The 24,117-nt window shown below is 38.3% G+C and overlaps 2 protein-coding genes across 2 annotated transcripts in view; one reads left to right on the top strand and one right to left on the bottom strand.

The window, feature by feature from the left end:
• Positions 1-202: 202 nt before the first annotated feature.
• Positions 203-2,950, bottom strand: LOC141778297 (uncharacterized). Its single transcript, XM_074652479.1, has 2 exons — positions 2,039-2,950; positions 203-1,972 (listed from the first exon to the last, which is right to left on the bottom strand). The coding sequence occupies exon 1, from the start codon at positions 2,865-2,867 to the stop codon at positions 2,049-2,051; it is 819 nt and encodes a 272-aa protein (XP_074508580.1). The 5' UTR covers positions 2,868-2,950; the 3' UTR covers positions 203-1,972; positions 2,039-2,048.
• A 10,148-nt stretch (positions 2,951-13,098) lies between these two features.
• Positions 13,099-24,117, top strand: part of azi2 (5-azacytidine induced 2) — a 29,723-nt gene continuing 18,704 nt past the window's right edge. The window contains exon 1 of the mRNA XM_074652478.1: positions 13,099-13,280. The gene's annotated coding sequence lies outside the window, so the exon portion shown is untranslated. The remainder of the gene's footprint in view (positions 13,281-24,117) is intronic.

Raw genomic sequence — 24,117 nt, 5'->3', positions numbered from 1 at the left:
ACAGAGACAAGTCCTTTGTCCGATGCCATTAGAAGGTCATTTGTAATTTTCACTAGTGCTGTCTCTGTGCTATGGTGCACTCTAAATCCTGACTGATAATCCTCGAATAAATGATTGTTCTGTAGAAAGTCACACAGCTGACTGGCAACTACTTTCTCGAGTATTTCGGAGGTAAAGGGAAGGTTAGATATAGGTCTATAGTTGGCTAGGACCTCTGGATCAAGAGTGGGCTTTTTAAGAAGAGGTTTAATTACAGCTACTTTAAAGGACTGTGGTACATAGCCTGTTAGTAGAGACACATTGATCATATCCAGTAAAGAGGTGCTAACTAGAGGTAAAACTTCTTTAAGCAGTTTAGTTGGGATGGGGTCTAGGAGACAGGTAGATGATTTAGATGAGGAGATCAGTGAAGTTAGTTTGTGGAGATCGATAGGAGAAAAGCAGTCTAAATATATATCAGGTTGTACAGCTGTTTCTAAGGTTCCTAAGTTTGAGGATAAATTGGTACCAGTTGACGGTAGGAGGTGATTAATTTTGTCTCTAATAGTTATGATTTTATCATTAAAGAAACTCATGAAGTCACTACTACTGAGGGTTGTAGGAATACATGGCTCAATAGAGCTGTGACTTTCTGTCAGCCTGGCTACAGTGCTGAATAGAAACCTAGGGTTGTTCTTATTTTTCTCTATTAATGATGAGTAATGGGCTGCTCTGGCATCACAGAGAGCCTTCCTATATGTTTTAAGACTATCTTGCCAGACTAAATGAGATTCTTCCTGTTTGGTGGAACGCCATATCCTTTCCAGTTTCCTCGATGCTTGCTTTAATTTGCGTGTTTGAGGGTTATACCATGGAGCTGACTTCCTTTGTTTTACTAACTTCTTTTTTAGAGGGGCAACAGAATCAAGTGTGACTCGCAGTGAGTCTGTAGCACTATCTACAAGATGATCAATTTGGTTAGGGCTAAAATTAACATACGAGTCCTCTGTTATATTGAGACATGGTATTGAATTTAATGCTGATGGAATCGCTTCCTTAAATTTAGCTACAACACTATCGGATAGACATCTAGTGTACACACTTTTATCTGATGGTGTATAGTCTAGTAATAAGAATTCAAAAGTGATTAAATAATGGTCTGATAAAAGAGAGTTCTGTGGAAAAACAATTAAATGTTCAATTTCAACGCCATATGACATAACAAGGTCGAGGGTGTGGTTAAAGCGGTGAGTGGGTTTATGCACGTTCTGCGAGAAACCAATTGAATCTAATAAAGAGATAAACGCAGTACTGAGGCTATCATTATCAACGTCCACATGAATATTAAAATCACCTACTATAATGACTTTATCTGTTTTCAGGACTAAGCTTGATAGAAACTCTGAGAATTCAGATAGAAATTCAGAATATGGGCCTGGAGCGCGGTACACTATAACAAATAAAATTGGCTGTAGTGTTTTCCAGGTTGGGTGTGAAAGACTAAGAACAAGGCTTTCAAATGAGTTATAATTTAGTTTAGTTTTAGGGTTTATTAATAGGCTTGAGTCGAAGATGGCTGCAACTCCACCTCCTCGGCCGGTGTCTCGAGGAATGTGAGTATTAATATGACTCGGGGGAGTGGATTCGTTTAGGCTGACATATTCTTCCTGACACAGCCAGGTTTCAGTAAGACAAAATAAATCAATGTGATTATCTGATATTAAATCATTTACTAGTAGAGCTTTAGATGACAGAGATCTGATATTTAAGAGTCCACATTTAATTCTCCTGTTTTGTTGCTTTATTGCAGTGCTAGTGTTAGATTTTATTAGATTATTATGTTTAGCTCCTCTTCTGTTTACTTTTGATTTAATTAATTTAGGTGGGGCAGACACAGTCTCAGTTAGGTTTGGGGTTAAGCTATGGGTGGGTAACTGCTCTAATGGAAGCGCAGAGAAGTGTGTAAGACTACAGCTCTGCGTCCTGGAATGACCTCTGGTTTGTCATGGAATGACCTCTGGTTTGTCATGGAATGACCTCTGGTTTGTCATGGAATGACCTCTGGTTTGTCATGGATTTGTTCCACCAACAATCTTGGTCAGATTTCTGGATAAGAGAGCCGCACCATCCAAAGTAGGATGAATGCCGTCTCTCCTAATCAGACCAGGAATTCCCCAGAAAGGGTTCCAATTGTCAATGAAGCCCACATCGTTTGCTGGACACCACCACGACAGCCAGCTGTGGAATGACTTCATGCGGCTATACATGTCGTCACTGGTCAGGTTGGGGAGGGGACCAGAGAAAACTACGGAGTCCGACATTGTTTTTGCATATGCACACACCGACTGAACATTAACTTTAGTGACCTCCGATCGACGTAACCGGGTGTCATTACCGCCGACGTGAATAACAATCTTACTGTATTTACGTTTATCCTTAGCCAGCAGTTTCAAAACGGATTCAATGTCGCCCGCTCTGGCCCCCGGGATGCAATTAACTATGGCAGCTGACTTCGCTAACTTCACGTTCCGCAAAATGGAGCTGCCGATAACCAGAGTTGGTTTCTCAGCGGGTGTGTCGCTGAGAGGGGAATATCTGTTAGAAACGTGAAGTGGTTGGTGGTTAACCGTGGGCTTCAGGGTACGACTATGCGTCCTTCGGACAGTCACCCAGCCTCCCGGCTGCTCGGGGGTTGCCGGGGGACGGCTAGCAGAAGCTAAGCTTGGCCGGTCTGCACCGGCTAGGGGCTGGCTAACTACAGAAGAAGCTAAAGCTAAAGTGCAGAACCGGGCTTCTAACTCGCTAACCCTCGCCTTCAATGCAGCGAATGCACTACACCTAATACATGTACCATTAGCTCTAAAGGAGGCAGAGGAATAACTAAACATAAGACACACAGAGCAGGGGAGAGCAGGAGAGGGAGAGAGAACAGGAGAGCAGGAGAGAGCAGGAGAAGGAGAGAGAACAGGAGAGCAGGGGAGGGAGAGAACAGGGGAGCAGGAGAAGGAGAGAGAACAGGAGAGCAGGAGAGGGAGAGAGAACAGGAGAGCAGGGGAGAGCAGGAGAGGGAGAGAACAGGAGAGCAGGGGAGAGCAGGAGAGGGAGAGAGAACAGGAGAGCAGGGGAGGGAGAGAACAGGAGAGCAGGAGAAGGAGAGAGAACAGGAGAGCAGGAGAGGGAGAGAGAACAGGAGAGCAGGGGAGAGCAGGAGAGGGAGAGAACAGGAGAGCAGGGGAGAGCAGGAGAGGGAGAGAGAACAGGAGAGCAGGGGAGAGAAGCCATCGCTAACGGCTAAGCTACTGCTAAGCTACTGTTATGCTACGATACGATAGCCCAGCTAGCGTTAGCCGAGCTGAATATGTGTGGTTAAGTCTCTAAAGAGGAGCGAGTTGTGAGTGCTTAAGCAGAACTAGTGTAGATATAAATGTAGCGGGTAATTATCCGCTGTAATGAAGAGTATATAACTATATTGCCCTGGATGTGCTAGAGCAGCTACAGAACACAGCAGCACACAGAAAGACAGGCAACCGGAAATGAGGCAATACGCTTACCGTAAGCACGTCAGCACGTTAATCACCATTTACGTCAGCACGTTACACCATCCTCTAGTTACACCATCCTCTAGTTACATTATCCTCTAGTTACACCATCCTCTAGTTACATCATCCTCTAGTTACACCATCCTCTAGTTACATCATCCTCTAGTTACACCATCCTCTAGTTACACCATCCTCTAGTTACACCATCCTCTAGTTACACTATCCTCTAGTTACACCATCCTCTAGTTACATTATCCTCTAGTTACACCATCCTCTAGTTACATCATCCTCTAGTTACACCATCCTCTAGTTACATTATCCTCTAGTTACACCATCCTCTAGTTACACCATCCTCTAGTTACACCATCCTCTAGTTACATTATCCTCTAGTTACACCATCCTCTAGTTACATCATCCTCTAGTTACATTATCCTCTAGTTACATTATCCTCTAGTTACACCATCCTCTAGTTACACCATCCTCTAGTTACATTATCCTCTAGTTACACTATCCTCCAGTTACACTATCCTCTAGTTACATTATCCTCTAGTTACACCATCCTCTAGTTACATTATCCTCTAGTTACATCATCCTCTAGTTACATCATCCTCTAGTTACATCATCCTCTAGTTACATTATCCTCTAGTTACATCATCCTCTAGTTACACTATCCTCTAGTTACATTATCCTCTAGTTACATTATCCTCTAGTTACATCATCCTCTAGTTACACTATCCTCTAGTTACATTATCCTCTAGTTACACTATCCTCTAGTTACACCATCCTCTAGTTACATCATCCTCTAAATACATCATCCTCTAGTTACATTATCCTCTAGTTACATTATCCTCTAGTTACACTATCCTCTAGTTACATTATCCTCTAGTTACATCATCCTCTAGTTACACCATCCTCTAGTTACACTATCCTCTAGTTACACTATCCTCTAGTTACATTATCCTCTAGTTACACTATCCTCTAGTTATACTATCCTCTAGTTACATTATCCTCTAGTTACACTATCCTCTAGTTACATTATCCTCTAGTTACACTATCCTCTAGTTACACCATCCTCTAGTTACATTATCCTCTAGTTACACCATCCTCTAGTTACATCATCCTCTAGTTACACCATCCTCTAGTTACATCATCCTCTAGTTACACCATCCTCTAGTTACACCATCCTCTAGTTACACAATCCTCTAGTTACACTATCCTCTAGTTACACCATCCTCTAGTTACATTATCCTCTAGTTACACCATCCTCTAGTTACATCATCCTCTAGTTACACCATCCTCTAGTTACATCATCCTCTAGTTACACCATCCTCTAGTTACACCATCCTCTAGTTACACCATCCTCTAGTTACATTATCCTCTAGTTACACCATCCTCTAGTTACATCATCCTCTAGTTACATTATCCTCTAGTTACATTATCCTCTAGTTACATCATCCTCTAGTTACATTATCCTCTAGTTACACCATCCTCTAGTTACACCATCCTCTAGTTACATCATCCTCTAGTTACATCATCCTCTAGTTACATTATCCTCTAGTTACATCATCCTCTAGTTACATTATCCTCTAGTTACATCATCCTCTAGTTACACTATCCTCTAGTTACATTATCCTCTAGTTACATTATCCTCTAGTTACATCATCCTCTAGTTACACTATCCTCTAGTTACATTATCCTCTAGTTACACTATCCTCTAGTTACACCATCCTCTAGTTACATCATCCTCTAAATACATCATCCTCTAGTTACATTATCCTCTAGTTACATTATCCTCTAGTTACACTATCCTCTAGTTACATTATCCTCTAGTTACATCATCCTCTAGTTACACCATCCTCTAGTTACACTATCCTCTAGTTACACTATCCTCTAGTTACATTATCCTCTAGTTACACTATCCTCTAGTTATACTATCCTCTAGTTACATTATCCTCTAGTTACACTATCCTCTAGTTACATTATCCTCTAGTTACACTATCCTCTAGTTACACTATCCTCTAGTTACATTATCCTCTAGTTACATTATCCTCTAGTTACACTATCCTCTAGTTACACTATCCTCTAGTTACATTATCCTCTAGTTACATTATCCTCTAGTTACACTATCCTCTAGTTACACCATCCTCTAGTTACATTATCCTCTAGTTACATCATCCTCTAGTTACATTATCCTCTAGTTACACTATCCTCTAGTTACATCATCCTCTAGTTACATCATCCTCTAGTTACATTATCCTCTAGTTACACTATCCTCTAGTTACACCATCCTCTAGTTACACCATCCTCTAGTTACATTATCCTCTAGTTACACCATCCTCTAGTTACATTATCCTCTAGTTACACCATCCTCTAGTTACATCATCCTCTAGTTACATTATCCTCTAGTTACATTATCCTCTAGTTACATCATCCTCTAGTTACATTATCCTCTAGTTACACCATCCTCTAGTTACACCATCCTCTAGTTACACTATCCTCTAGTTACACTATCCTCTAGTTACATTATCCTCTAGTTACACCATCCTCTAGTTACATTATCCTCTAGTTACATTATCCTCTAGTTACATCATCCTCTAGTTACATTATCCTCTAGTTACATCATCCTCTAGTTACATCATCCTCTAGTTACATTATCCTCTAGTTACATCATCCTCTAGTTACATTATCCTCTAGTTACATCATCCTCTAGTTACACTATCCTCTAGTTACATTATCCTCTAGTTACATCATCCTCTAGTTACATCATCCTCTAGTTACACTATCCTCTAGTTACATTATCCTCTAGTTACACTATCCTCTAGTTACACCATCCTCTAGTTACATCATCCTCTAGTTACATCATCCTCTAGTTACATTATCCTCTAGTTACATTATCCTCTAGTTACACTATCCTCTAGTTACATTATCCTCTAGTTACATCATCCTCTAGTTACACTATCCTCTAGTTACATTATCCTCTAGTTACACTATCCTCTAGTTACACTATCCTCTAGTTACACTATCCTCTAGTTACATTATCCTCTAGTTACATTATCCTCTAGTTACACTATCCTCTAGTTACACTATCCTCTAGTTACATTATCCTCTAGTTACATTATCCTCTAGTTACACTATCCTCTAGTTACACCATCCTCTAGTTACATTATCCTCTAGTTACATCATCCTCTAGTTACATTATCCTCTAGTTACACTATCCTCTAGTTACACCATCCTCTAGTTACATTATCCTCTAGTTACATCATCCTCTAGTTACATTATCCTCTAGTTACACTATCCTCTAGTTACATTATCCTCTAGTTACACAGAGCATAATTATCCTCTAGTTACATTATCCTAATATGAACTACTGACATTATTAACTACATTATTAACTACTGACATTATTAACTACTGACATTATTAACTACTGACATCATTAACATCATTAACATTATTAACTACTGACATCATTAACATTATTAACATTATTAACTACTGACATTATTAACATTATTAACTACTGACATTATTAACTACTGACATTATTAACTACTGACATCATTAACATTATTAACTACTGACATTATTAACTACTGACATTATTAACATTATTAACTACTGACATGATTAACTACTGACATTATTAACATTATTAACTACTGACATTATTAACTACTGACATTATTAACATTATTAACTACTGACATTATTAACTACTGACATCATTAAATACTGACATCATTAACTACTGACATCATTAAATACTGACATCATTAAATACTGACATCATTAAATATTGACATCATTAACTACTGACATCATTAAATACTGACATCATTAACTACTGACATCATTAAATACTGACATCATTAACTACTGACATCATTAACTACTGACATCATTAAATACTGACATCATTAACTACTGACATCATTAAATACTGACATCATTAACTACTGACATCATTAACTACTGACATCATTAAATACTGACATCATTAAATACTGACATCATTAACTACTGACATCATTAACTACTGACATCATTAACTACTGACATCATTAACTACCGACATCATTAAATACTGACATCATTAACTACTGACATCATTAAATACTGACATCATTAACTACTGACATTATTAACTACTGACATCATTAACTACTGACATTATTAAATACTGACATCATTAACTACTGACATCATTAACTACTGACATTATTAACTACTGACATTATTAACTACTGACATCATTAACATCATTAACATTATTAACTACTGACATCATTAACATTATTAACATTATTAACTACTGACATTATTAACATTATTAACTACTGACATTATTAACTACTGACATTATTAACTACTGACATCATTAACATTATTAACTACTGACATTATTAACTACTGACATTATTAACATTATTAACTACTGACATGATTAACTACTGACATTATTAAAATTATTAACTACTGACATTATTAACTACTGACATTATTAACATTATTAACTACTGACATTATTAACTACTGACATCATTAACTACTGACATCATTAAATACTGACATTATTAACTACTGACACTATTAACTACTGACATCATTAAATACTGACATCATTAACTACTGACATCATTAACTACTGACATTATTAACTACTGACATCATTAACTACTGACATTATTAACTACTGACATCATTAACATCATTAACATTATTAACTACTGACATCATTAACATTATTAACATTATTAACTACTGACATTATTAACATTATTAACTACTGACATTATTAACTACTGACATTGTTAACTACTGACATCATTAACATTATTAACTACTGACATGATTAACTACTGACATTATTAACATTATTAACTACTGACATTATTAACTACTGACATTATTAACATTATTAACTACTGACATTATTAACTACTGACATCATTAAATATTGACATCATTAACTACTGACATCATTAAATACTGACATCATTAACTACTGACATCATTAAATACTGACATCATTAACTACTGACATCATTAACTACTGACATCATTAAATACTGACATCATTAAATACTGACATCATTAACTACTGACATCATTAACTACTGACATCATTAACTACTGACATCATTAAATACTGACATCATTAACTACTGACATCATTAACTACTGACATCATTAACTACTGACATCATTAAATACTGACATCATTAACTACCGACATCATTAAATACTGACATCATTAACTACTGACATCATTAAATACTGACATCATTAACTACTGACATTATTAACTACTGACATCATTAACTACTGACATTATTAAATACTGACATCATTAACTACTGACATCATTAACTACTGACATTATTAACTACTGACATCATTAAATACTGACATCATTAACTACTGACATTAAATACTGACATCATTAACTACTGACATCATTAACTACTGACATCATTAACTACTGACATCATTAAATACTGACATTATTAACTACTGACATCATTAACTACTGACATCATTAACTACTGACATCATTAAATACTGACATCATTAACTACTGACATCATTAACTACTGACATCATTAACTACTGACATCATTAACTACTGACATTAACTACTGACATCATTAAATACTGACATCATTAACTACTGACATCATTAAATACTGACATCATTAACTACTGACATTAACTACTGACATCATTAACTACTAACATCATTAAATACTGACATCATTAACTACTGGCATCATTAAATACTGACATCATTAACTACTGACATCATTAACTACTGACATCATTAAATACTGACATCATTAACTACTGACATCATTAAATACTGACATCATTAACTACTGACATTATTAAATACTGACATCATTAACTACTGACATCATTAACTACTGACATCATTAAATACTGACATCATTAACTACCGACATCATTAAATACTGACATCATTAACTACTGACATCATTAACTACTGACATCATTAACTACTGACATTATTAACTACTGACATCATTAAATACTGACATCATTAACTACTGACATCATTAACTACTGACATTATTAACTACTGACATCATTAAATACTGACATCATTAACTACTTACATTAAATACTGACATCATTAACTACTGACATCATTAACTACTGACATCATTAAATACTGACATCATTAACTACTGACATCATTAACTACTGACATCATTAGACATCATTAACTACTGACATCATTAAATACTGACATCATTAACTACTGACATTAACTACTGACATCATTAAATACTGACATCATTAACTACCGACATCATTAAATACTGACATCATTAACTACTGACATCATTAAATACTGACATCATTAACTACTGACATTAACTACTGACATCATTAACTACTAACATCATTAAATACTGACATCATTAACTACTGGCATCATTAACTACTGACATCATTAACTACTGACATCATTAACTACTGGCATCATTAAATACTGACATCATTAACTACTGACATCATTAACTACTGACATCATTAAATACTGACATCATTAACTACTGACATCATTAAATAATGACATCATTAACTACTGACATTATTAAATACTGACATCATTAACTACTGACATCATTAACTACTGACATCATTAAATACTGACATCATTAACTACCGACATCATTAAATACTGACATCATTAACTACTGACATCATTAACTACTGACATCATTAACTACTGACATTATTAACTACTGACATCATTAACTACTGACATTATTAAATACTGACATCATTAACTACTGACATCATTAACTACTGACATTATTAACTACTGACATCATTAAATACTGACATCATTAACTACTTACATTAAATACTGACATCATTAACTACTGACATCATTAACTACTGACATCATTAACTACTGACATCATTAAATACTGACATTATTAACTACTGACATCATTAACTACTGACATCATTAACTACTGACATCATTAAATACTGACATCATTAACTACTGACATCATTAACTACTGACATCATTAGACATCATTAACTACTGACATCATTAAATACTGACATCATTAACTACTGACATTAACTACTGACATCATTAAATACTGACATCATTAACTACCGACATCATTAAATACTAACATCATTAACTACTGACATCATTAACTACTGACATCATTAACTACTGACATTATTAACTACTGACATCATTAAATACTGACATCATTAACTACTGACATTAAATACTGACATCATTAACTACTGACATCATTAACTACTGACATCATTAAATACTGACATTATTAACTACTGACATCATTAACTACTGACATCATTAACTACTGACATCATTAAATACTGACATCATTAACTACTGACATCATTAACTACTGACATCATTAACTACTGACATCATTAAATACTGACATCATTAACTACTGACATTAACTACTGACATTATTAAATACTGACATCATTAACTACTGACATTATTAACTACTGACATCATTAAATACTGACATCATTACATACTGACATTATTAACTACTGACATCATTAACTACTGACATCATTAACTACTGACATTAACTACTGACATCATTAACTACTAACATCATTAACTACTGACATCATTAACTACTGGCATTAACTACTGACATCATTAACTACTAACATCATTAACTACTGACATCATTAACTACTGACATCATTAAATACTGACATCATTACATACTGACATTATTAACTACTGACATCATTAACTACTGACATCATTAACTACTGACATTAACTACTGACATCATTAACTACTAACATCATTAACTACTGACATCATTAACTACTAACATCATTAAATACTGACATCATTAACTACTGACATTATTAACTACTGACATCATTAAATACTGACATCATTAACTACTGACATTAACTACTGACATCATTAACTACTAACATCATTAACTACTGACATCATTAACTACTGGCATCATTAAATACTGACATCATTAACTACTGACATCATTAACTACTGACATCATTAAATACTGACATCATTAACTACTAACATCATTAAATACTGACATCATTAAATACTGACATCATTAACTACTGACATCATTAAATACTGACATCATTAACTACTGACATCATTAACTACTAACATCATTAACTACTGACATCATTAACTACTGGCATCATTAAATACTGACATCATTAACTACTGACATCATTAACTACTGACATCATTAACTACTGACATCATTAAATACTGACATCATTAACTACTGACATCATTAACTACTAACATCATTAACTACTGACATCATTAACTACTGGCATCATTAAATACTGACATCATTAACTACTGACATCATTAAATACTGACATCATTAACTACTAACATCATTAACTACTGACATCATTAACTACTGGCATCATTAAATACTGACATCATTAAATACTGACATCATTAACTACTGACATCATTAAATACTGACATCATTAACTACTAACATCATTAAATACTGACATCATTAAATACTGACATCATTAAATACTGACATTATTAACTACTGACATCATTAAATACTGACATCATTACATACTGACATTATTAACTACTGACATCATTAAATACTGACATCATTAACTACTAACATCATTAACTACTGACATCATTAACTACTGGCATCATTAAATACTGACATCATTAAATACTGACATCATTAACTACTGACATCATTAAATACTGACATCATTAACTACTAACATCATTAAATACTGACATCATTAAATACTGACATCATTAAATACTGACATTATTAACTACTGACATCATTAACTACTGACATCATTAAATACTGACATCATTAACTACTGACATCATTAACTACTAACATCATTAACTACTGACATCATTAACTACTGGCATCATTAAATACTGACATCATTAACTACTGACATCATTAACTACTGACATCATTAACTACTGACATCATTAAATACTGACATCATTAACTACTGACATCATTAACTACTAACATCATTAACTACTGACATCATTAACTACTGGCATCATTAAATACTGACATCATTAACTACTGACATCATTAAATACTGACATCATTAACTACTAACATCATTAACTACTGACATCATTAACTACTGGCATCATTAAATACTGACATCATTAACTACTGACATCATTAAATACTGACATCATTAACTACTAACATCATTAAATACTGACATCATTAAATACTGACATCATTAAATACTGACATTATTAACTACTGACATCATTAAATACTGACATCATTACATACTGACATTATTAACTACTGACATCATTAACTACTGACATCATTAAATACTGACATCATCAAATACTGACATCATCAAATACTGACATCATTAACTACTGACATCATTAAATACTGACATCATTAAATACTGACATCATTAAATACTGACATGTACATGGTGCTTTTATTTTGAAGGTTCTTCAGCAGTGCAGTGACTCCCGGAAGTGTTCCAGTTGTTCACCTGTCAGACTCAGACTCCTCCAGACTCCAACAGACTCCAACAGACCCAGACTCTCTCTGACTCGCTGAGTCCAGCTCCAGCTCTGAGGTTCTACCAGGATCAGCTCCAGGTGTCCAGGTCCAGAGTAGATGATCATCGTGAGGTGGACTGACTGAGCTGACACGATCTAACCCGGTCAGTGAGGAAGAGAGAGGAGCGTCTGCTCTCTGCTCTGGAGCTCCGAGACGCGAGCTCAGAGCTAGCTCTCTGTTAGCATCAGAGCTAGCTATCTGTTAGCATCAGAGCGCTAGCTATCTGATAGCATCAGAGCTAGCTATCTGTTAGCATCAGAGCTAGCTCTCTGTTAGCATCAGAGAGCTAGCTATCTGTTAGCATCAGAGAGCTAGCTATCTGTTAGCATCAGAGAGCTAGCTATCTGATAGCATCAGAGCTAGCTATCTGTTAGCATCAGAGCTAGCTCTCTGTTAGCATCAGAGAGCTAGCTATCTGTTAGCATCAGAGCTAGCTCTCTGTTAGCATCAGAGAGCTAGCTATGTGTTAGCATCAGAGCTAGCTCTCTGTTAGCATCAACAGATCGATGGTTTTGTATTGATCATTATGTGATGTTTGTCTGGGTCGTTGTCTGCTGTGTGTTCCTCAGTGTGAACCTGTTTAATAACTGACTGACCGACAGACAGACTGTCAGTGGTTCAGTCTGGTCGGTTGTCAACAGAGCTCAGGAAGCTAACAGCATAGCGTTAGCATAGCGTTAGCATAGCGTTAGCATAGCTGCTCTTGAGGGACTGAGATGTGTTCTTTAGAGTGTTTCTTGTTGTTGTCTCTTCTTGCTATAATCCTGTTGATCTGGTTGTTATTGTACCTGCTCCCTCAGACCATTCAGTAGGTTCCTCTGACTGCACTAGTTACTGGATGGATGGAGTGATGGATAGATGGATGTATGATGGAGTGATGGATAGATGTATAGATGGAGTGATGGATAGATGGATGGAGTGATGGATAGATGTATAGATGGAGTGATGGATAGATGGATGGAGTGATGGATAGATGTATAGATGGAGTGATGGATGATGGAGTGATGGATAGATGGATGTATGATGGAGTGATGGATAGATGTATAGATGGAGTGATGGATAGATGGATGATGGATGATGGAGTGATGGATAGATGGAGTGATGTATAGATGGAGTGATAGATAGATGTATAGATGGAGTGATGGATGGATGGAGTGATGATAGATGTATAGATGGAGTGATGTATAGATGGAGTGATGGATAGATGGAGTGAGTATAGATGGAGTGATAGATAGATGTATAGATGGAGTGATGGATGGATGGAGTGATGGATAGATGTATAGATGGAGTGATGTATAGATGGAGTGATAGATAGATGTATAGATGGAGTGATGTATAGATGGAGTGATGGATAGATGGAGTGATGTATAGATGGAGTGATAGATAGATGTATAGATGGAGTGATGGATGGATGGAGTGATGGATAGATGTATAGATGGAGTGATGGATAGATGGAGTGATGTATAGATGTATAGATGGAGTGATGGATAGATGGAGTGATGGATAGATGTATAGATGGAGTGATGTATAGATGGAGTGATAGATAGATGTATAGATGGAGTGATAGATAGATGTATAGATGGAGTGATGGATAGATGGAGTGATGGATAGATGTATAGATGGAGTGATGGATAGATATATAGATGGAGTGATAGATAGATGTATAGATGGAGTGATAGATAGATGTATAGATGGAGTGATAGATAGATGTATAGATGGAGTGATGGATAGATGGAGTGATGGAGTGATGGATAGATGTATAGATGGAGTGATGGATAGATGTATAGATGGAGTGATAGATAGATGTATAGATGGAGTGATGGATAGATGGAGTGATGGAGTGATGGATAGATGTATAGATGGAGTGATGGATGGATGGAGTGATGGATAGATGTATAGATGGAGTGATGGATAGATGTATAGATGGAGTGATGGATAGATGTATAGATGGAGTGATGGACTGGGAATGCTACAAATGAACTGCTTCTTTGGGGATAAATAAAGTTGTCTGAACTGAACATAGCGTTAGCATAGCGTTAGCATCACATACAGACGAGAGTCAGTGATTGTTTACATCCCAGTGATGATGCTCAGTGAACCAACCAGGTCTGCTCTCTGCTGCTAGCTGCTAGCTGTTATCTGTAAGCTGTTAGCTGTTAGCTGCTAGCTGTTATCTGTAAGCTGTTAGCTGCTAGCTGCTAGCTGTAAGCTGTTAGCTGTTAGCTGCTATCTGTAAGCTGTTAGCTGTTATCTGTAAGCTGTTAGCTGCTAGCTGTTATCTGTAAGCTGTTAGCTGCTAGCTGCTAGCTGTAAGCTGTTAGCTGTTAGCTGCTATCTGTAAGCTGTTAGCTGTTATCTGTAAGCTGTTAGCTGCTAGCTGTTAGCTGTTAGCTGTTAGCTGTTAGCTGCTATCTGTAAGCTGTTAGCTGTTAGCTGTTAGCTGCTAACAGCTAGCTGCTAACAGCTAGCTGCTATCTGTTAGCAGTCTGAAGACATGACGAAGTTATTCGAGCCTTGTTTCGGTTTCTCTTGCTGGGTCACTTTCGATTTCACACCCTGTTCTTTGTGGTTCTTTAAAGTCAGCAGCTCTGAGTCTGTTTGTCTGTGTTTAATACCATCACATGGATCTAACAGATCTATTCTATCAGTCTACTGATTCTCCTCAAACTGATTTATTCTCTAAAAGCGTTCAGTCTTCTGTGTTAAACTCTGGACTCTTCAGTGTCTGCTGCATCACTGCATGCTGACATCATCAACCAGCCTTACATCTGCCCTGCTAACCTTACTCTGAACGTTACTCTGCAACTGTTATAGACCTGACATGTTATAAGCCCACTGTTATAGACCTGACATGAGTTATAACCCCACTGTTATAGACCTGACATGAGTTATAACCCCACTGTTATAGACCTGACATGAGTTATAACCCCACTGTTATAGACCTGACATGAGTTATAACCCCACTGTTATAGACCTGACATGAGTTATAACCCCACTGTTATAGACCTGACATGGGTTATAACCCCACTGTTATAGACCTGACATGGGTTATAACCCCACTGTTATAGACCTGACATGGGTTATAACCCCACTGTTATAGACCTGACATGAGTTATAACCCCACTGTTATAGACCTGACATGGGTTATAACCCCACTGTTATAGACCTGACATGGGTTATAACCCCACTGTTATAGACCTGACATGGGTTATAACCCCACTGTTATAGACCTGACATGGGTTATAAGCCCACTGTTATAGACCTGACATGAGTTATAACCCCACTGTTATAGACCTGACATGGGTTATAACCCCACTGTTATAGACCTGACAGGGTTTATAACCCCACTGTTATAGACCTGACATGAGTTATAACCCCACTGTTATAGACCTGACATGAGTTATAACCCCACTGTTATAGACCTGACATGGGTTATAAGCCCACTGTTATAGACCTGACATGGGTTATAAGCCCACTGTTATAGACCTGACAGGGTTTATAACCCCACTGTTATAGACCTGACATGAGTTATAACCCCACTGTTATAGGCCTGACATGAGTTATAACCCCACTGTTATAGACCTGACATGGGTTATAACCCCACTGTTATAGACCTGACATGGGTTATAACCCCACTGTTATAGACCTGACAGGGTTTATAACCCCACTGTTATAGACCTGACAGGGTTTATAACCCCACTGTTATAGACCTGACATGGGTTATAACCCCACTGTTATAGACCTGACATGAGTTATAACCCCACTGTTATAGACCTGACAGGGTTTATAACCCCACTGTTATAGACCTGACATGGGTTATAACCCCACTGTTATAGACCTGACATGGGTTATAACCCCACTGTTATAGACCTGACATGGGTTATAACCCCACTGTTATAGACCTGACATGAGTTATAAGCCCACTGTTATAGACCTGACATGAGTTATAACCCCACTGTTATAGACCTGACATGAGTTATAAGCCCACTGTTATAGACCTGACATGAGTTATAACCCCACTGTTATAGACCTGACATGGGTTATAAGCCCACTGTTATAGACCTGACATGGGTTATAACCCCACTGTTATAGACCTGACATGAGTTATAAGCCCACTGTTATAGACCTGACATGAGTTATAACCCCACTGTTATAGCCCTGACATGGGTTATAAGCCCACTGTTATAGCCCTGACATGGGTTATAACCCCACTGTTATAGACCTGACATGAGTTATAAGCCCACTGTTATAGACCTGACATGGGTTATAACCCCACTGTTATAGACCTGACATGGGTTATAAGCCCACTGTTATAGACCTGACATGAGTTATAACCCCACTGTTATAGACCCTGACATGGGTTATAAGCCCACTGTTATAGACCTGACAGGGTTTATAACCCCACTGTTATAGACCTGACATGAGTTATAACCCCACTGTTATAGACCTGACATGAGTTATAACCCCACTGTTATAGCCCTGACATGGGTTATAAGCCCACTGTTATAGACCTGACAGGGTTTATAACCCCACTGTTATAGACCTGACATGAGTTATAACCCCACTGTTATAGACCTGACATGAGTTATAAGCCCACTGTTATAGACCTGACATGAGTTATAACCCCACTGTTATAGACCTGACATGAGTTATAACCCCACTGTTATAGACCTGACATGGGTTATAACCCCACTGTTATAGACCTGACATGAGTTATAACCCCACTGTTATAGACCTGACATGGGTTATAACCCCACTGTTATAGACCTGACATGGGTTATAACCCCACTGTTATAGACCTGACATGGGTTATAACCCCACTGTTATAGACCTGACATGAGTTATAACCCCACTGTTATAGACCTGACATGGGTTATAACCCCACTGTTATAGACCTGACATGGGTTATAACCCCACTGTTATAGACCTGACATGGGTTATAACCCCACTGTTATAGACCTGACATGGGTTATAACCCCACTGTTATAGACCTGACATGAGTTATAACCCCACTGTTATAGACCTGACATGGGTTATAACCCCACTGTTATAGACCTGACATGAGTTATAAGCCCACTGTTATAGACCTGACATGAGTTATAACCCCACTGTTATAGACCTGACATGGGTTATAAGCCCACTGTTATAGCCCTGACATGGGTTATAACCCCACTGTTATAGACCTGACATGAGTTATAAGCCCACTGTTATAGACCTGACATGGGTTATAACCCCACTGTTATAGACCTGACATGGGCTATAAGCCCACTGTTATAGACCTGACATGAGTTATAACCCCACTGTTATAGACCTGACATGAGTTATAACCCCACTGTTATAGACCTGACATGGGTTATAACCCCACTGTTATAGACCTGACAGGGTTTATAACCCCACTGTTATAGACCTGACAGGGTTTATAACCCCACTGTTATAGACCTGACATGGGTTATAACCCCACTGTTATAGACCTGACATGGGTTATAACCCCACTGTTATAGACCTGACATGGGTTATAACCCCACTGTTATAGACCTGACATGAGTTATAACCCCACTGTTATAGACCTGACATGAGTTATAACCCCACTGTTATAGACCTGACATGGGTTATAACCCCACTGTTATAGACCTGACATGAGTTATAACCCCACTGTTATAGACCTGACATGGGTTATAACCCCACTGTTATAGACCTGACATGGGTTATAACCCCACTGTTATAGACCTGACATGGGTTATAACCCCACTGTTATAGACCTGACATGAGTTATAACCCCACTGTTATAGACCTGACATGGGTTATAACCCCACTGTTATAGACCTGACATGAGTTATAACCCAACTGTTATAGACCTGACATGGGTTATAACCCCACTGTTATAGACCTGACATGGGTTATAACCCCACTGTTATAGACCTGACATGGGTTATAAGCCCACTGTTATAGACCTGACATGAGTTATAACCCCACTGTTATAGACCTGACATGGGTTATAACCCCACTGTTATAGACCTGACAGGGTTTATAACCCCACTGTTATAGACCTGACATGAGTTATAACCCCACTGTTATAGACCTGACATGAGTTATAACCCCACTGTTATAGACCTGACATGGGTTATAAGCCCACTGTTATAGACCTGACATGGGTTATAAGCCCACTGTTATAGACCTGACAGGGTTTATAACCCCACTGTTATAGACCTGACATGAGTTATAACCCCACTGTTATAGGCCTGACATGAGTTATAACCCCACTGTTATAGACCTGACATGGGTTATAACCCCACTGTTAAAGACCTGACATGGGTTATAACCCCACTGTTATAGACCTGACAGGGTTTATAACCCCACTGTTATAGACCTGACAGGGTTTATAACCCCACTGTTATAGACCTGACATGGGTTATAACCCCACTGTTATAGACCTGACATGAGTTATAACCCCACTGTTATAGACCTGACAGGGTTTATAACCCCACTGTTATAGACCTGACATGGGTTATAACCCCACTGTTATAGACCTGACATGGGTTATAACCCCACTGTTATAGACCTGACATGAGTTATAAGCCCACTGTTATAGACCTGACATGAGTTATAAGCCCACTGTTATAGACCTGACATGGGTTATAACCCCACTGTTATAGACCTGACATGGGTTATAACCCCACTGTTATAGACCTGACATGAGTTATAACCCCACTGTTATAGACCTGACATGAGTTATAAGCCCACTGTTATAGACCTGACATGAGTTATAAGCCCACTGTTATAGACCTGACATGGGTTATAACCCCACTGTTATAGACCTGACATGGGTTATAACCCCACTGTTATAGACCTGACATGGGTTATAAGCCCACTGTTATAGACCTGACATGGGTTATAACCCCACTGTTATAGACCTGACATGAGTTATAAGCCCACTGTTATAGACCTGACATGAGTTATAAGCCCACTGTTATAGACCTGACATGGGTTATAACCCCACTGTTATAGACCTGACATGGGTTATAAGCCCACTGTTATAGACCTGACATGAGTTATAACCCCACTGTTATAGACCCTGACATGGGTTATAAGCCCACTGTTATAGACCTGACAGGGTTTATAACCCCACTGTTATAGACCTGACATGAGTTATAACCCCACTGTTATAGACCTGACATGAGTTATAACCCCACTGTTATAGACCTGACATGAGTTATAACCCCACTGTTATAGCCCTGACATGGGTTATAAGCCCACTGTTATAGACCTGACAGGGTTTATAACCCCACTGTTATAGACCTGACATGAGTTATAACCCCACTGTTATAGACCTGACATGAGTTATAAGCCCACTGTTATAGACCTGACATGAGTTATAACCCCACTGTTATAGACCTGACATGAGTTATAACCCCACTGTTATAGACCTGACATGGGTTATAACCCCACTGTTATAGACCTGACATGAGTTATAACCCCACTGTTATAGACCTGACATGGGTTATAACCCCACTGTTATAGACCTGACATGGGTTATAACCCCACTGTTATAGCCCTGACATGGGTTATAAGCCCACTGTTATAGACCTGACATGAGTTATAACCCCACTGTTATAGACCCTGACATGGGTTATAAGCCCACTGTTATAGACCTGACAGGGTTTATAACCCCACTGTTATAGACCTGACATGAGTTATAAGCCCACTGTTATAGACCTGACATGAGTTATAACCCCACTGTTATAGACCTGACATGAGTTATAACCCCACTGTTATAGACCTGACATGAGTTATAACCCCACTGTTATAGACCTGACATGGGTTATAAGCCCACTGTTATAGACCTGACATGGGTTATAACCCCACTGTTATAGACCTGACATGAGTTATAAGCCCACTGTTATAGACCTGACATGAGTTATAACCCCACTGTTATAGACCTGACATGGGTTATAAGCCCACTGTTATAGCCCTGACATGGGTTATAACCCCACTGTTATAGACCTGACATGAGTTATAAGCCCACTGTTATAGACCTGACATGGGTTATAACCCCACTGTTATAGACCTGACATGGGTTATAAGCCCACTGTTATAGACCTGACATGAGTTATAACCCCACTGTTATAGACCCTGACATGGGTTATAAGCCCACTGTTATAGACCTGACAGGGTTTATAACCCCACTGTTATAGACCTGACATGAGTTATAACCCCACTGTTATAGACCTGACATGAGTTATAACCCCACTGTTATAGACCTGACATGAGTTATAACCCCACTGTTATAGCCCTGACATGGGTTATAAGCCCACTGTTATAGACCTGACAGGGTTTATAACCCCACTGTTATAGACCTGACATGAGTTATAACCCCACTGTTATAGACCTGACATGAGTTATAAGCCCACTGTTATAGACCTGACATGAGTTATAACCCCACTGTTATAGACCTGACATGAGTTATAACCCCACTGTTATAGACCTGACATGGGTTATAACCCCACTGTTATAGACCTGACATGAGTTATAACCCCACTGTTATAGACCTGACATGGGTTATAACCCCACTGTTATAGACCTGACATGGGTTATAACCCCACTGTTATAGACCTGACATGGGTTATAACCCCACTGTTATAGACCTGACATGAGTTATAACCCCACTGTTATAGACCTGACATGGGTTATAACCCCACTGTTATAGACCTGACATGGGTTATAACCCCACTGTTATAGACCTGACATGGGTTATAACCCCACTGTTATAGACCTGACATGGGTTATAACCCCACTGTTATAGACCTGACATGGGTTATAACCCCACTGTTATAGACCTGACATGAGTTATAACCCCACTGTTATAGACCTGACATGGGTTATAACCCCACTGTTATAGACCTGACATGAGTTATAAGCCCACTGTTATAGACCTGACATGAGTTATAACCCCACTGTTATAGACCTGACATGGGTTATAAGCCCACTGTTATAGCCCTGACATGGGTTATAACCCCACTGTTATAGACCTGACATGAGTTATAAGCCCACTGTTATAGACCTGACATGAGTTATAACCCCACTGTTATAGACCCTGACATGGGTTATAAGCCCACTGTTATAGACCTGACAGGGTTTATAACCCCACTGTTATAGACCTGACATGAGTTATAACCCCACTGTTATAGACCTGACATGAGTTATAACCCCACTGTTATAGACCTGACATGAGTTATAACCCCACTGTTATAGACCTGACATGGGTTATAACCCCACTGTTATAGACCTGACAGGGTTTATAACCCCACTGTTATAGACCTGACATGGGTTATAACCCCACTGTTATAGACCTGACATGGGTTATAACCCCACTGTTATAGACCTGACATGAGTTATAAGCCCACTGTTATAGACCTGACATGAGTTATAAGCCCACTGTTATAGACCTGACATGGGTTATAACCCCACTGTTATAGACCTGACATGGGTTATAACCCCACTGTTATAGACCTGACATGAGTTATAACCCCACTGTTATAGACCTGACATGAGTTATAAGCCCACTGTTATAGACCTGACATGAGTTATAAGCCCACTGTTATAGACCTGACATGGGTTATAACCCCACTGTTATAGACCTGACATGGGTTATAACCCCACTGTTATAGACCTGACATGAGTTATAACCCCACTGTTATAGACCTGACATGGGTTATAAGCCCACTGTTATAGACCTGACATGGGTTATAACCCCACTGTTATAGACCTGACATGAGTTATAAGCCCACTGTTATAGACCTGACATGAGTTATAACCCCACTGTTATAGACCTGACATGGGTTATAAGCCCACTGTTATAGCCCTGACATGGGTTATAACCCCACTGTTATAGACCTGACATGAGTTATAAGCCCACTGTTATAGACCTGACATGGGTTATAACCCCACTGTTATAGACCTGACATGGGTTATAAGCCCACTGTTATAGACCTGACATGAGTTATAACCCCACTGTTATAGACCCTGACATGGGTTATAAGCCCACTGTTATAGACCTGACAGGGTTTATAACCCCACTGTTATAGACCTGACATGAGTTATAACCCCACTGTTATAGACCTGACATGAGTTATAACCCCACTGTTATAGACCTGACATGAGTTATAACCCCACTGTTATAGCCCTGACATGGGTTATAAGCCCACTGTTATAGACCTGACAGGGTTTATAACCCCACTGTTATAGACCTGACATGAGTTATAACCCCACTGTTATAGACCTGACATGAGTTATAAGCCCACTGTTATAGACCTGACATGAGTTATAACCCCACTGTTATAGACCTGACATGAGTTATAACCCCACTGTTATAGACCTGACATGGGTTATAACCCCACTGTTATAGACCTGACATGAGTTATAACCCCACTGTTATAGACCTGACATGGGTTATAACCCCACTGTTATAGACCTGACATGGGTTATAACCCCACTGTTATAGACCTGACATGGGTTATAACCCCACTGTTATAGACCTGACATGAGTTATAACCCCACTGTTATAGACCTGACATGAGTTATAACCCCACTGTTATAGACCTGACATGGGTTATAACCCCACTGTTATAGACCTGACATGGGTTATAACCCCACTGTTATAGACCTGACATGAGTTATAACCCCACTGTTATAGACCTGACATGGGTTATAACCCCACTGTTATAGACCTGACATGGGTTATAACCCCACTGTTATAGACCTGACATGGGTTATAACCCCACTGTTATAGACCTGACATGGGTTATAAGCCCACTGTTATAGACCTGACATGAGTTATAACCCCACTGTTATAGACCTGACATGGGTTATAACCCCACTGTTATAGACCTGACATGGGTTATAACCCCACTGTTATAGACCTGACATGGGTTATAACCCCACTG

This window comes from Sebastes fasciatus, chromosome 12, assembly GCF_043250625.1.
Source record: "Sebastes fasciatus isolate fSebFas1 chromosome 12, fSebFas1.pri, whole genome shotgun sequence".
NCBI lineage: Eukaryota > Metazoa > Chordata > Actinopteri > Perciformes > Sebastidae > Sebastes > Sebastes fasciatus.
Note: the sequence above shows the minus strand (reverse complement) of the source record. Positions and strands in the feature narration are given on the sequence as shown.

Coding starts and splice junctions, on each gene's coding strand:
- LOC141778297 (XM_074652479.1), bottom strand. CDS start 2,867: ATGTTTAGTTATTCCTCTGCCTCCTTTAGAGCTAATGGTACATGTATT.